Here is a 16,205-nt window from a genome sequence, read left to right as displayed (position 1 = left end):
CATCAGAAACACTACTGTCATTTTTCTTTTCTTCCCCTAAAGTCTCCAGCTGAATCAGCACATTATTCGTGTCGTTGTTAAGTAAATACCGCGTTCTCACCTAAAAATTCCACTACTTGTAAGAGAACCGAAGCAGGAATAGTATCCAGTTCATCTTCTGATTTCCCATCTCCATCTTCCAATTTCCAAGTTAACAGCTGTTCTGTGAATGCCATTGCCAGGGGGAACTCAAGGGGAAGAGAATGCAGGACGAGCACAGCTCCAGGAGGAGGAGATACTCCTAAGCAAAAAGGTCAGTGAAAACACCATGACTACAGACACTGCAAAAGTAATACTGTATCTGTTAAGATTATTTTTTGAAGCTAAATTTATGCTAAATAAGAACCTTCCTTACTAAGTAGTGGCAATATAGGAAGTTCCTACAGAGGTAATGATTATATTTGCCTCAATTTTAAGAATACAGTTAAAAATTTTTTAAAATATATTTATTTTTACCTAGTTTGATGTGGACCTTGTCTGTAGGGGTGATCACTGAAGGGTACTGATTGGTTGTCGGGGGAGGTGTTAGGCCTGTGTTGGTTGGAGATGCATCTCGAGGATAACACACTGCTTCGATTAGGTTTAACTGGCCGTTCCTCTTCACTTTATGCCCAAGCCCGTAGACGAGCACTCGAGCCCAAGGAGCTTTATACAGGGAAGAGCTAAGAAAAGAGAAAGAACAATGCAGCTGGAATGTAACTACTAAAAATCCCAACTCAGTCAAGAAGAAACACTGCAATATTTATCCCACCTCCCAGAAAATGACTCTCTGAGAAGAGAAAAATCTGCAAAATGAGCACCTATGTACTCAGGGTTCACAGAGGCTCAGCAGCACGGGCAGCATTACTTTCATCTTGGCCACTCAGCCCCTCGATTACTTACTCTTTGCGGAATCCAGACTGGCTTTCCTTACAGGACACAATTACAAATGCAGCCCCAGGAAAATTAACATCCATATTGACTTTGGATTCTGAAATCGGGAATTCTTCAGCAGGAAACTGTTCAGGTGCAGTCTGTAATGTAACATTTCATAATGAAAGCCCCCAAGCAGCAGCAGCAAACCATCCCCCTCTTTTTCAAATAAAATATAGCACCACAAATAACGATATAGGGTGAAACTGCTTCATTTTAATATGATCCAGTGTATTGCTACTGCTTGTGTTTTCAGTGTGTCCAGTATGATCAGAATAGCAATATAATCCAGAGAAACAATTCGGTGCGACAGACAGTATTATGGAAATTAGAATCACATGTAAACGTTGCTACTAAGGCAGGCCTTGAAAACAACACTGCTCACAAAACTTTACTAAATATTTTACCTGCAAAAAAGAGCAGATCTGTTTAGTAAGGTCTAACAAGCTCTCCTCTCCTTGATGCAGTGTCCGAGTAATGGCTACAGTAAGCCACTCTCTGATGGCCTGCGAATTGCCCTGGTAGAAGAGGTCCGTGGCAGCACAGTTCTGGGAATGTATGCAGTGTTGCAGAGACTGGGCCAAAAGAATAGAACTTGAACTGATTGTTCCATCTGTAATAACAAGTAAAATATGACAAATTTGGAGATCACCTCAAAATGTTTATGCAGCCTGTGAGACAGCGAAAAGAAGTTTTTAAACAAGCTGCTAACTTTCACTCCTGAGCAAGTTCAAACCTCCTCCTCCCAAAGGTCAGCAGGAGAATGCATCCTTCAAAGACCAAACCTACTCCCTGACGCCGTTGCTTCCAGATGGGATAGCCCTCTAAATGCCAGCTGTATTCTTCACCTGCCTTAAACCAGCCCTTAGGGAGGCCTGTCAGACACACACCGAGCTGTACGGGTTCACAGCTGACTCATTTTGTCCCATATACAAAAGCAGGCACATTTCCATTAACTGCGTAAGTACAGCAAGGACAAATGATCAGAAGTGCTTTCTTCCCCACTCATTCTAGATGAGGTGAAAGCAGCTTTATCTGTCCTCAGGCTTTCCCCACATACAGACAGGACTGCTGTTGGGTGGCCCCAAGTGGGTCTCAAACCAACATCCCACTGTTGTTGTTCTGGGAGAAGCTGAAGAAAGTCAAAGTGCAGCGCACAAAGTTGTGGGCAATTCATGAAAACCCCAGTTTGGAAACTGTATGTATTAGCAAGACTTAGACTAAAACTATTTTTAAACCAGGGGGAAAAAAGAAAAGAAAAAGAAAAGCTTGTAAAATTATTCTCCAAGCCATGCAAAGTAATGCTGTTCTTTGCAAGAGGATCTTTTACAATGCAGCATCTGTTAGAAGTAGCCAAGTTTCAAAGACATTGGAGGAGGGAACAGCACTCTTTCAATGGTAATTATTTACTTCCAAATTTTAATAGCCTATTATTTAGCAATTCATACTTCCTCCTTATGCGCCAGCCATGTTACACACATCTTTCTGCATGCAGAATAGCTTTGTCACAATAATTGCCTTTATTAACACTCACTTGAATTAGCCCAAGATCCTTTTCCATGATTCAGCACATATATTTTCTAATGAGATCTGTGATTCCAGTAGGAAAAGGACAAACCACTTTGTAAAATGAAGAAGAGTTGAATTTTGAAAACTGTGAGACCCAACTGGCATTTAGTTTCCTTACAGGTATCCCGTACGGGTACTTTCCTCACCCCCACCCCACCCTACTCCCTAAACAGAAGGCCACTGACGACAAAGGGACAGGAGCACACTGAACGGAATCTTTGGAGGGTCTCTGAACTTTCTTGAGCACTTATAAATTAGATCACGAGCAAGAATTTCACTTTAACACCATATCACTAAGGTAATTACTTCAGGAGTCCATTGAGACATCTATTCAAATGCTATCATTAACAGTTAACTAACAAGTGCCAAACTTTAGTGTTTTTTTTTTTTTTTTTTTTGCCCCAGAAGACTATTGTACCAAAAAACTGCTGTGACAAAAATCAGTGCTTACCAGGAAGAGGTGGTGCAAGAAGTTGGTTGGATAGCAACTGCAGGTGCTCCAGAGTGATATCACGAATAGCGGGAATATGAAACAGACGGGTAAACATATGTGGAGATTTGGGGGCAAAAATATTGAGAAGAGCCATGCGGCAGTAGAGCTTGGCCAGCGCAGCTTCACTTCGCAGAAGTTCTCTAGAAAACAGAAATATCAAAATACTTGATCGCTTCAACACACTTAAAGTATGAGCCGTATCCAGCAAACTGCCTTTGTATCCAAATATATATACTTGATTTATTCTGACTTAAATGGTTGAAGTAAACCCAAATCTTTCTTACTTATATAGCCCGTCTAATTATTATACCCAATTAAGGCATCTGAATAAGTCAACTCTCCACAAAGTCAGTAGAGTGTTCTTAAGCTGTCAGATAGCAACTGATTGATGGTACAAGAAGCGTAGGCTTCAGGAAAAATACCTGTTAGACAGAAATACATAAAAACGCTTTCATGTGGCAAAGTATCACTTTGCATTAAACAAAATATGCCATTTTCTATGCTATTGCTCTCAGACTCCATTACAGTCTTCCTGCAAATCTAAGCCCCAGGAGACTGCTCAGTTTGTGTAAAAACAGCTGCATGTCACTGATGACAAAAATCAAGGTCCTTTACTGTTTCATGTCTTTAAAATCTTTGGGAGAAAAATACTCATAAAACCTATTCCGGGAAGAAAAAAAATCTCATCTGTAAACAAATCAGACAACATGCTTTGAGTTTGAAGTAATTTTTCCTATCAAATTCCTGTGTAATTTCTATTTAATACTGGCAACTTTTACATTAAAATCTTAGTCCTGCAAATGAGAAACACAATCTAAAGAGGTCAAAAGAGTCCTGTATTTAATGGTGAAATTCAGGTTTCTACAGTTATGCAAGAATGAACCCACAATAACTGAATGCACTACATAAGCTTTCTGCAAAGCTAAATTGCTTAGGTTTAGCGTTTATACAGAAAGATTGTTTTCTTTATTAAAATGCTTCCATCAAGACCATTATAATCAATTTCTTTTATTTACAAAAACCAACTCACTACATACTAAAACATGAAGCTTTAATTAATCTTTTTTAGCTTTAACCCAAGAACTACAATAAGATTCAGAAACTTACTATTGCGCAAAGCAAGGCTGCAGTAGAGACTTGTATTATCTGACTCAGTCTACAGAATTCCATATAATGCAAATGCTTTCGAAATTTATTTTTCTTTTTTACCTGTGAATTTGGATATTAGTATTATCCAGGGTAACCAATCCATTTGTTGCAGTCCTCCTATAGCCAGCAGGTGGCCTTTCTAACATGTCAATAGGATACCAGTATCTAACCAGAACTCCTTCACTTCTGAGATATGTCTCTACTTGTACCAATTCATTTACCTGGAACACCAAAAACAGCACTGTCAAACACAGTAATGATGATATTTTCTCCGAAAAAGAGCACCAAATCAGCATTGTAAGCAGTTCAGTATAGCTAATCATATTTGCTCATAGGTGTGTGATGCCGATCTTTCAAGTGCCTGCCCAACGTATCTTTACTCACTGAATCAACATCCAGAACAACGCCATGAAGACCAAATGTCTTCAGCATCCCACGAATAGCAAACTTGGGTAAAGCTGTTCCAACAGCACTGCTGGTGACATTGTTGCTGTCAGGAGAGCGAGTCACTACTGTGAGACCTGGACAGAAAAGAACACAACAAAGGCTCAGCACTTGCCTCAGGCAAACAATTTGTACAGCAAATCCCTAGTACCAGAGCCCCTTAGCATTTTAAGACACTTTTGCTGACCTTACCTTTTCGTACTTTATCAATTGTAAATTTGTTTGCTTCATCTTTGATATCCTCAATGGTAGGAAGGTAGAGGTCTCTTGGGATGCCACCATTTTCCTCGTAGAGAAATTCTACAGTTTGTCGTGCTATATCAACCATTCCTGGCAGACAGAAGGGAGAGCGAGTTATTTTCCCCATCGACTTGGCATAAGTGCTCCCGATGGACTAAGAATTCTTGTTGTCATTGACATTATAGGCAACTGAGGTACTTAATCACTTAAATATTCTTTCAGTCAGGATGACAGACAGGGAGTGGAGCTTTTGTGACAGAGACCCATATGTTCTTCACCAACGTTCAGAATTCTCACTTTGCTTTTACTGTGACTTTCTCAAAAAACAGCCATCTTGGCAGAACTGTATTCACTTACAAACCCCTCCTTATTAAAGTTTCTCAAAAGACTGGCATTGATGTAGCCATAGACAGAAAATGCATGTAGATAATCTCTTCCCAAATGATTATTCTGAAGTACTTCTGCATTCACATATGATTTCACAACAAATTCCTCCACAATTTCTAAAAACATTTTCCCTATTTAAAGGTTAATTCAAGTAAAAGGGTTAAGTAAGGAAAAATCATGATCTCAAAACAAATTCTGAACACTTCAAAAACAGCAAGTGAAGGCATTTATTTTCCAGCCTCAAATACAGTAAAGACATACAAAATGCAGATGTTATCTTGCACATCACATGAAACTACGTGCACAGAAAGAAACTTAGCCATACCTAACTGCAAAGCTCCTTTAATCTGATCCAAACCAGACTTCCTCTCAGCCTCATTACGGAATCTTCTTCTAATTGTAGGGAAAACTTTAGTTTCCCAGGCTTTAACCAACAGGGCATAGTGATCCTCCTACAAGGACAAAAGTTATTTAGCGTACAAAAAGGAAAAGGAAAGTTATTAACAATTCTACTTTCCTTAAGGAAGCAGGGTAAACACTTCTGTAGCAAAACTTAAAAAAATCTGATTACAAGATCCACATTCAGACTACAGGTTAGAGCAGGCAGGTCTTGCCACATTGCTCACCCTGGGAATATCATCATCGTCATCATCATCGCTTTCATCATCTGCAATAGGAGGGGGATGAGGATCAGGCCCTGAGGTGATGAAGTTCTCGTAGCTTAGTTCCATTTTATAGTGGCAAGATGTGTCACTGTCATATTCTGTAAAGTACACATGGAAATCATCAGACCATAGCAAACTGGAAGGCACGTGAAAGTATTCAATGAGATTTTCGAAATATATTGCATCCATGTAACACAAGGCTAAAGTAACATTTGTTTTTTAAATTGCTTTGTCTTAAATGAAATAAGCATGCATTTTCCAATATTTATTGTACTGCTTTTGTATTGTACTGCTTTACCTAAATAGGCAGTACCTAAGAAATGCAGTCAGGATGTGCTTAAATCCTATTTAATTGATTGTAATTTTTTCTCTAACTAACTTTTTTAAAAAAACATTAATCGTCACTTTACGTTGTTGAGCTGTAGCAACAGCAGCAATTCTACAGGGAGGTCCATGGGTCCCGGGATCAGAAGCTATACTGGTGCCAGCATCATTATCGCTATCAGAGGCCATGGCAAAAGGCAGTGCTTCAAAGTTGGCGCTTATTTCTTCAGCTAGGTCAATACACAGATCAGCAGCATTCCTGTGAGCTTGTCCTTCAGCATAGGCAAATTGGCGAGATCCAAAGTTAGCACGGACTTTCGTGTTCTGGAACAAGACGCAGGTAAAGAATTAAAATTACCCGTGGGTTTTTTCTGGTCCTTCTTTGTTCTTTAAGAGCTCAGCCAAAAGGATAAGCTGATCACACCTCCATGACACATGTTTTGCCAGCATTGTTAGCTATAAACTAGATGCAGCAGGGAGAGCATTAAGCTGCCAACCACAACTTTGAACTTTCTCTTTTATCTAGCTTCCTGATACAGCATACTTCGTGGCAAGGTCACTGCTGGGAAGGAATAATAATAGGAAGGCTACTAGCACAGAACAGTGCAGTCTCATCAAGCCAGCTGCATGTTTAGTGTCCTCAAGGACAAAAAGTTCCAAATAGTAATAAAACAAACATGCACACTGGGAAGGGAATGAGAACTCAACCTAAGTTAGTAAAGGTAAAAACTATCACTCTACTATTTTATAGATGGAAATACTACAAAGGAAGTATTGAGCCTGCTTTACCTAATACTTGTGGAAGGGTTATTATACATTCAGCACTATGTATTGGGTTAGTTTTATCTCAGCCTCTTTAGTGAGGATGTATCAATGCATCAAAATAGATACTGAGATATTTATATATCAACCCATATATTTATGTTCAAAACTTACCTTTTTCTGTATGTGGACAACTGGCCACATTCCACCTGAGACATCTTCTAGGTATGGCCCAAGTCGCTGCCCACAATACGTAAAATAAACTCTGCCTTTAGCTGGCTGCCCCGGCGGGGGTGGAGTTCCTTCTGTTCTTTCCCATCCAATTCCAGCCACATCACCTATCAAAATATATAATCACCAAAAGAACAGCATGGATTTATCTGTTTTCTCATCCAGGTTCTCTTACATTCAGGAGATTTTTTGATATACCATTTAAAAAGAAATTAGCTGTACTGTTACATACCAGGAGAAAGAGTCACATCCAATCTAACACTCTTCCACTGTAGCAAGCTGGACCCATTGTAATGCACTGCTCGCCCATTGCTAAGAATTAATACAAGAAGATGATTATTAAAAAGAGCACTGAAACAAATAAGGATTACAACTCAATAGCAACTGAAGTCTACATACCTACAATACTGGCAAAAGGCAACTCAACATTCGTTATTTTGATAAAGGAATATTCCAGTTCATCACTTCAGTATTTCATTTAAATTGTACATGCTGCCTACCACAATGTGCTTACAATATTCTCTCTAAGGAGCACATGAATTTACTGAGCAAAACTGATTTTTGATGTACATCTCTAACATACTTGTGAAAAAGACAGGTGCCCACTGGATTTGTCCAAGCCCCGTCCCGTTTCTCTGCTTCTGTAGCAAATCCAAACGAAACTATTGGACCAGTGTCATCATCTGTATCTCCATAGGAAACTATTTCAATTTCCCAGTAGAATGATGGTGCCTAAAAATAATCGAAAAAAAGTTAATTACAAGATAGAGGCAAAATAGAAAAATTTCTGTCTGTCTTATCATGCACGACTGAATATTAAGTAAACCAAGCTGTTGTATGGTTGTGAATTCCTACCTGTACTGGAACTGGTGAAGTGGCATAAATAAATGTGCCCCGAGGAAGTCCCCCACCAGCACTAGGATCAGCTAAAAATGTCACAGCTGTGAGATGTGATGAAAACATGCATGCTCGTACAGGGGGAAACACTCTTGATGGGCTCCAAGTGATTTCTTTGGGCTGTAAACAAGAACAGAACATTTGACTCTTACCACAGTTGAAGTCATTTTGCAAAATCCAATGATACGTTATTTTATGAAATTCACATTTAAGACAGCACATGCAACTACCGAAACTACAATCACAAGAAATCACACATCCCATTACACAAATTCATATTAAAATATTTAAATAAAATCCAACCGCTTTGGCTCCAACACCACAAGCAGACCCTCTGCACTCAGTGGCTGACTTCATTTGCAAGGGGCAGAATACTCATCACTGCTTCTGTGCTCACCTGTCTTCTGTCTGCTTGGAGTGGAGGAGGTGGAGGTCGAGCACAGTCACGATACAACATTCTTAACCGTTCACACTGCATTTCTACAACAAGGAGCCTCTCCCCTGTAACAACAAGCCAAGTCATGAGGTTCCAAGCAAAACTAGTAACTTCAAGTCCAATAATTCCATATTAATAACTGTAATAGAAACAAACATGCCATTTACACTTTAAGATATGTAATTAAAGTGTCTCTCGCCTAATTAACAAAATTAACAACAAAATCCAATTTTATACAAGCAATGGTTTTCATCTTGCTTAATTTCTATTTTGTAAGTAAAGACATTATTACGTGAGATCTTAAATAGAAAGCAATGATATTATCAAAGAATAAAGAGTAGCTTAAAATAGAGGCAAGAGCAGTAGAGAGACTTCAGAAGCATAGCACTAAAGAGCTAGTCCTAGGACTCGCATCTCCTGTGACAACAGCATAATCGTATTCTGGCCTGAATTTTATGCCTAATGTTTAAATGATTTAGCCTGATTATTAGCTACCCTTATATTACTCTTACAACACATCAGTCACTGACAAGACAGCTGTACTGTGCTAGCTATTATAAACTAAGTAGCTGGAGGACAAAATATGGAAGTGATTTTAAAAACAGTTACGTCTCTGAACTGAACCGGACAAAGCTGCAAGGATATGTTGAATACCTACCAGGGCTGCACTCCTGTGCTACTAAATTAAGAACTTCTACAGCAGCTGGACACTGTTGAATGAATTCTTCACAGAACGAGCTGTCTTCTAACAGCTGAGCCATCACCAGGCATGCTCTTAATGGAAAAACAGTACGTTTAAAGTATTACAAAAGAGTACAATACATGTAAAGACAACTTTGAATTCTGTGAACTCAGGACTGTTTTTAAAAAAAGGCAGAATGTTTGCTGATCTATTTTTTTTTATCTGGATGCTTAGCTATCCATTGGAACTTCCAGTGACAGCTTTTGTCTGCTTCCTATCATTTACTTGCATAAAGCATTTGCTCAGTACATTGCCAGTGTTACAGAGGACACTTCATTTTTGATGCTCCTTTTAAGAGCATCCAGGCACTAAATGTACTTAAAGAAGCAAACAGGAATTCTCACATCGTCCCCTGATGTCATATGTCAGTACCAACAGAGGAAGAAAACAAGAGCCCGTGCAATTTGCTTGAACGTTTTTTGTATGGCAACAAAACAGACTGGAGTGCTTCAGAAAAACAACAACTCACCTGGTTCTTATTTCAGCAAGAAGCCGGACCACTGCCATTACTGGAGTTGAGCCATCTCCTGTTGCAGGAAGTGAGGTGTGAATAGATAGACTTCCCTCCTGAGGGAGCAACATGGACTGGACTGCCTGTACTACCTTCTCAGTAATGGACAGTTTATGAAGAGGCAATGCCTGATGGTGGGGGGGCACGGTAAAAAGTTAAATTCAAGTAGTTAGTTTCTAAGAAATGAGGGCGTTTTATTACCTGGAGTTAATTCTCATTTTGTACTATCACAAAAACAGCACCAAACCACCAACCAAAGAAAGCAAAAAAAAAAAAAAATCACACACAAAACCCACCACAGTATGCAATGGAACATCTTTAAGCACCAAAAGGTGAATATTCATGTTACTTGCATGAAAACTTAAATATAGATATTAAGAGATGGTTAAAATGAGGCAAACTTCACAAGCCATCTTTAATCAAAGATGAAAAAGACATTTTACATGCTGCGGATTAATTGCCAGTATGCTGTGACAAAATAAAAACCAAAACACAACTGATATTATACTTTATATTGGATTCTTAAAGCTACCGTACCTCAGATCTTGGAACACAGAGCCTAGACAATGGAATAGTTAGTGTGTCTGATGCTTGTGAGGTCTTTCTACTGTCTATACTGGTAGGTGGAAATTTGACCGTTGCTATACCTTCTTGTTCATTAATAGATGCCACAACTCCAATGCTTCCTGCTATTCCTTTACCTAAAACCTACAACCAAAGAATGTTTACATAAGATTTACGGTTTCACAAACAAGAAACACTGAGTGCTTAACACCACGCAGAAACTCAAACACACAGCTGCAGTCACCACATAAGTGTTACTGAAACTGCTTCACAATTGCAGGCAATCTGCACGCTGCTTCAGTTATACCAATGCAGGCAAAACATGGTCAAAAGCATCAATTGTCATTTAAAGGTACAAAATGCGAAAGGCAGCAGATTACCTGAACTTCAGAACCTATTTTAATTGTCTCCTTAAAGCCACCCAGAGCACAAAGGGCAGCTACTGCCTGTCGAGCAATTCTTTGAAGTTTAGCAAGTTTCCTTCCACTGCTACTCCCATTCTCCAAAATACTCTCTGCGTATTTCCCAAGTTGTGGAATGTACATCAGAGCCCGAGACAGAACCTGAAGACAGAAGCAGAAATACCAGATAATGACTTCAAAGCACAATTCAAACAAAACCCAACACCCCAAGCCTCCAGCCCACACAGTCTCAGAAGAATTATTTTTGTTCTCAAAGAGAATTATATAACTCAGAATATTCTAAGTCCTCTGAAGTGTGAATACCATCAAAGCTAGCTCTGTTCCCTAATAACTTTTAGAATCACAGAGATATACATACAAACTTAGCAAAAGTCTTCACTTACGGAGTTAGCCTAAGCAACGGATTACATGCTAGAGCTTTTAGAGGAACATAAAAGCAATACACCATATACTTTCTGGCCAACGCTGTAGACCTTCAGAGGTCATGCCAGAGGGGACTCCATAGCAAAGGCAGAGTAGCTACCTAGCAAAGGCAAGATAACTACATTTATGCAAGTGACACATCCTGGTTTAATATGTTACAAAATGGCAGTTTCCTGAACTATTCCAGTTTGCTGGTAATTAAGTTCTCTTAATTACTGAATGTATTCTTGGTGTACAATTTGGTATCTGATCTTCCGTTTGCTTACTTTTTCAGCAGTTGTTGTCCATATCTGAGCTGCATTTGATTCTGGTGCCATCAACAAGCTATGTAGCAAAGCGATCACCTCTGCTGCCATGCTGTTTGCAACATGACCACTGATGAATGGTCTTACAGGGTCCGTCCTATACACAAAGAAAAGAAAAATTTACAAAACAATAGAAGGAAAGAACATTCAGCTATCAGCAACAATATACAGCACAAAAAAGGGAAGTTTATGAACCTCCGAGCTATTTTTGAGTGCTACAAATATCAGAATATATAAAAAAGTAGAATGCATACTAAGTATAGAATCAAAGTGACCTACCTGGCAAGCTCAGAATTTCTTTCTCTGCAAATAGATGTCTGTGCAGTCTTCTTTTTGTCCCCAGTGGACATCCCACTAGTTGTTTCCGGATTGACAGCTTCTACGGGTGGCCCAACACTAACTATCAGACCGGACTGTGCCCACTTAGTTGCCTTGCGAAGAGCTGCAGCAGCTTCTTCTGTAATAACTTCACAGCAGCCACTCTGAAAATAGTTGTCATAAGAGAAATAATGTTAGTTCTATTTAGCTACAGTGCATTGGCATTTAACTCTACTCCTTCTGAATACATAAAAGCACTGTGAACAAATCAAAACATCCTCCTCTGTATGCATTATCAGCCATTAGACAAACTCTTTTTTCTCCCCCATGTACAAAGATCAGGTATTAATGTGGAGTCAGTGAGTTTAGATGTTCTATTCTTAGCATAATAGTTTTTCTTCTCTGACCAGAAAACAATACACAAAAAACAGCAAATAAGTACTCATGAATATTTCTGTAAAAATACTCAAGAGAATGTCTGAAAATATACATAAAAACTGAGTTTAAATAGATAGCTTAAAGTTCACACCAAGAACAGGCATTAAACACTTATGGAAAGTGAACATTAAAGGAGCTTAAACGTGACCTACAACAGTTAAAGAAAGTATTAGCTGAACTTTTTCAGCATTTGTTACTATTTACATCAACAACTATCTAAAGCTAACATTATATATAGTTTTCCTTCTAAACTGTTTTGCAAGCTAAAAAAGAAAAAAACACGTAACAGGGGATTTAACATCAGTGAAAACAGAGCTCTGTCTGGCCACCAATTTTTAAGACTGAGTAATTCTTTATCTTTTCTTACTTTAGTCATGTCACGATCCATTTTCACCACTTTCTCCATATTGGCTCCAGTTCCAAGTCTAAATGGACGACCTTCTGAGCTACTATTAGAGTGAAAACGAAAACACATTAGCTTTACTTGCATTGGTGGAAAAAAAAGTCTCAATTATACAGCCCAATTTAATGTACTACGCTTATTTTTAAATGATTTCAAATCAACCCTTGCAACTGCACTGCTCAACAGCAACACTTGATAAATTAGAACATACCCAATTGCACTGTAATTTACAACAGGAATTAACTGCTATTGAATGCAGTTATTTGCTAGCAATTTAACCCTTCTCTCCTCAAAAAGAAGCCTAATGAAATTGATTTTTACTGAACACAAATGCCTAAGGGTGCTGAGTTAAACTTTTGTCTAAGAGTATCCAACAACTGTATCTTTTAGTGTCATTTTAAAGCATGGGTACAAAACTGACAGAGTGGGAGGAGATGAGACAAACAGTGCAAAACGCAGAAGGTGATAATGTTGGTTATTTGACAAATCTAGGCGGATATGACTACATACTAAGAATACCGAAGAAGCTACTGAAGAATATTGAAGAAGCTAGCAAGTTATTATCCAAAGTATGCATTATTAAAAGCAAAACTTTTAAAGCCATTTTTCCCCATAGTTCTGTGAGTCCTACATAATCTAATATTATAACAAGATACGCTCAATTTTTCTGATGGAATATCATTTAAGTAGCTAATTTTTCATGTGATCTTTTACAGATACATCAAAATGTTTTTATGTTCTTCTGCTAGTGTTTTACATAGCTTGTAAGCAAGACAAAAAGAAAACATGTCAAGCTCCATCACAACCTCCTCTTTCTTTTACATATCTGTATACACTGGTCCGTTTTAGCTTTGCTGCTCTAATCAATAGTCTTCTACAAAAGAGACAAGATCAGGAAACATTTAGATCCTTTCTGCTGCTGCCTTTCCAGAAATTCAGTATAGTGATGTACATTTTAATCCAGGTAAGAGCATACCCTGCATAAGCCCTATAAACAATTTTTGCATTGTGTTATTATTTGCCAGGAAATACAATACATTGGGAAGACATTTTGCTTTCCCATTTACTGCTATGTCTAGGATGCATTTTTTCCTACAGCTGTAGCACTTAGAGAAAAAAGGAGAAAAAGAAATGGAATTGGCTGTTAATTCCAATCCAATGAGTTAAGATTACCTCAGTAATGGCTGAAGCACTTCATGGGATGACTGATCTTCCCGCTTATGAATAAAAATAGAAAGTTTGCCATCCACTGCCTCACTTTCTTCTCCAGGATCTTTATCGCCTTTTATGGAATTCTTAGGGCTGGTTTTTGCTAAAGCAGTATCTGGTTCAGAGGCAGTTGGAGAAAGAACTGTCTGGCATCCTTGAATTAGAAAGGAATAAACAAATAGATAGATAGTATGAGTGCCATTAACAAACTTTCTTGGCCTGGAAGCTAATGCTAAAAAAACCCTCGAGATGCATCTGTCACTGACATAGATCCTAGTCAGAAAACAGTTAAAAGTGGCAGATAGAAGTGTTAGAGAAATATCATAATCTTTGAACACCAACATATCATATACCTTTTCCTACGCAAGCCTTCTGTCAACACAGAAGCTCTTTGCAGAAACAGGACTTGCTTGGCAATTTCTCAAATTAGCATGACACCAAAATATGCTGGTACCTGGTACTACATAATCTGCCAGCTTCGCTAAGAGCAGAGATGCGATCTTGGAGGCTGGGTCACTTGGATCATCCTGTTCACTGTTCAGTGAGGGTACAGAGTAACTCCAGGGAGGCAGTTCCACATTTCCACAGTCTTCAACACTCATGAGAGGTAGTGCAGCACGACACAACTGGAGGATTATAAGAACCAATTTTGGAGAAGGACGTTGATCCAAGAGAAGTGACAGAAGTTTGGACACGCAGGCTGGCTGGCTCAGGATTGCTTTACCTATGTGACTCCTGAAAGGGGGAGGAAAAAAAATCTGAATAACTGCTGTTAAAAAAAAAGGAATGCTTGATTGTGATCTTAAAATGATAAACAAATGAATTTATTATTTACAAGATATATTTAAAAATCCACATCTGACAAGACTTGACCTGCAAAAGTTCTTACATAACACTCAATAGCACTGATTAAACACTAAGACTGAAAAAGTGTCAGTTTATAGTCAGCTTTCAGAATGGTTTGAAAGTTACCTTACTTTCACTTCTGTCAGAAACAAACAAGAACCCCCACCTGCTTTCTTACATAGAAAAATATATGTATATTCCAGAAACAAAGGCCTAGTACCTTGACAGGTCATTAAGAAGACTGAGAACATCTTGAAGTGCATCATTTCCTGCAGCTTGATTACCACAACACTCTGTAGCTCGTGCAAGGTGATTGGTAAGAAGGCTGGAGACCTGACGAGCCAGACCAGAGTGAACAGCTTCTGTGGAACCACCTTTAAAAGTAATGCAAGGACACACAATTATAAGTAACAAAGAAGGATGTACGTATCTACAGGTTCCTTCCCCCCCCAAAACTGAAAAAGTCAAAAATATTTTTTTTTGTTCTAGCACATTTAAACATAAAATGTTATGTTTTGAATTAAAAATAAAGCCTAATACAACATCTATATCCAATCAGGCAGCAGCCATAGGTCTATACGTTTAAGCATGTTTTAAGGTGAATCCTAACATAGGAGAAATACACAAGTGATTATTCAAGGCCTTTAGGTTCTCTGCTTATACCAGAGCCAAGTAAGTGGCAGAACTAAAATTATCTGCAGCACTTATACATTCCTCTGAGTGCAGTTACAGCATGTTTCTCTCTAAGCAGAAAGAATGGATAATGTTCCACTGCATAAGGAATTCTTTGTTCATGTGCGAAGAAAAGTACTCAAAGAAAATGAAAATCAGAACCAACCGAACCCAAAGGCCACAGAAGTTTCAGGTATCTCTAAGTGCCAAGTACCGATTTCTTACAGTATGGAAGTTGACATATAGCTACTAAGAATTGCTGGAATGAGAAGAAAAATATTCTAGTGGCATTACCCACTAGAACAATCAGAACTACTACATTCAACTTTAATTTTCTCAATACCAAGTCTTTGTCATTTAAATAAATCTGGAACAGACACAAGGTGAGGTGATGGTGGGGAAGCTAGAATTAAAAACAAAAAAAAAAAACAAAACACCACACAACAAGAAAACTTCTTTTGTATCCATTTGCATGTTCTAAGGAACCCAAACACTACTGAAGTCAGCGAACGAATGCCTTATTTTACATACATGTTTAAACCACGTCTTATGCACTTGCACAGTTCTCAAGCACACAACAGAAGTACAACTGGCAGTGTTCCTACCTTCCTCTTTCTCCCATTCAACGCATCGATTGGCTAGCACCTGAAAGGCAGCCCAAGCCATGGTGGCCACCTTCTGTTTCTTAGTCTGTTTTTCATTCGAACCGGATTCCGTCTGGCTGCTTAAACTGCAGAGCCGGTCCATAAGCTGTACCAGGCCACTACGTACCAAACATTTCTCTTCGCTCCTGTATCAGAAGAG

At 38.7% G+C, this 16,205-nt stretch overlaps 1 protein-coding gene across 5 annotated transcripts in view; it reads right to left on the bottom strand.

The window, feature by feature from the left end:
• HECTD4 (HECT domain E3 ubiquitin protein ligase 4) overlaps window positions 1-16,205 on the bottom strand; it is a 71,873-nt gene that overhangs the window by 15,606 nt on the left and 40,062 nt on the right. For all 5 annotated transcript variants that reach the window (XM_066979328.1, XM_066979330.1, XM_066979329.1 and 2 more), the window contains 27 exons: window positions 16,007-16,191; window positions 14,950-15,103; window positions 14,338-14,618; window positions 13,848-14,037; window positions 12,639-12,720; window positions 11,795-11,997; window positions 11,477-11,612; window positions 10,746-10,928; window positions 10,339-10,509; window positions 9,760-9,929; window positions 9,207-9,322; window positions 8,510-8,613; window positions 8,071-8,232; window positions 7,799-7,947; window positions 7,448-7,527; window positions 7,159-7,322; window positions 6,309-6,546; window positions 5,860-5,996; window positions 5,559-5,685; window positions 4,799-4,936; window positions 4,547-4,683; window positions 4,223-4,383; window positions 2,972-3,153; window positions 1,359-1,564; window positions 922-1,052; window positions 496-701; window positions 101-280 (listed from right to left, as the gene is read on the bottom strand). In XM_066979328.1, coding sequence (XP_066835429.1) covers window positions 101-280; window positions 496-701; window positions 922-1,052; window positions 1,359-1,564; window positions 2,972-3,153; window positions 4,223-4,383; window positions 4,547-4,683; window positions 4,799-4,936; window positions 5,559-5,685; window positions 5,860-5,996; window positions 6,309-6,546; window positions 7,159-7,322; window positions 7,448-7,527; window positions 7,799-7,947; window positions 8,071-8,232; window positions 8,510-8,613; window positions 9,207-9,322; window positions 9,760-9,929; window positions 10,339-10,509; window positions 10,746-10,928; window positions 11,477-11,612; window positions 11,795-11,997; window positions 12,639-12,720; window positions 13,848-14,037; window positions 14,338-14,618; window positions 14,950-15,103; window positions 16,007-16,191 — 4,373 coding nt within the window. The remainder of the gene's footprint in view (window positions 1-100; window positions 281-495; window positions 702-921; window positions 1,053-1,358; window positions 1,565-2,971; window positions 3,154-4,222; window positions 4,384-4,546; window positions 4,684-4,798; window positions 4,937-5,558; window positions 5,686-5,859; window positions 5,997-6,308; window positions 6,547-7,158; window positions 7,323-7,447; window positions 7,528-7,798; window positions 7,948-8,070; window positions 8,233-8,509; window positions 8,614-9,206; window positions 9,323-9,759; window positions 9,930-10,338; window positions 10,510-10,745; window positions 10,929-11,476; window positions 11,613-11,794; window positions 11,998-12,638; window positions 12,721-13,847; window positions 14,038-14,337; window positions 14,619-14,949; window positions 15,104-16,006; window positions 16,192-16,205) is intronic.

This window comes from Anser cygnoides, chromosome 17, assembly GCF_040182565.1.
Source record: "Anser cygnoides isolate HZ-2024a breed goose chromosome 17, Taihu_goose_T2T_genome, whole genome shotgun sequence".
NCBI lineage: Eukaryota > Metazoa > Chordata > Aves > Anseriformes > Anatidae > Anser > Anser cygnoides.
The sequence above is the reverse complement of the archived record's forward strand: the minus strand, read 5'-3'. Positions and strand labels throughout refer to the sequence as shown.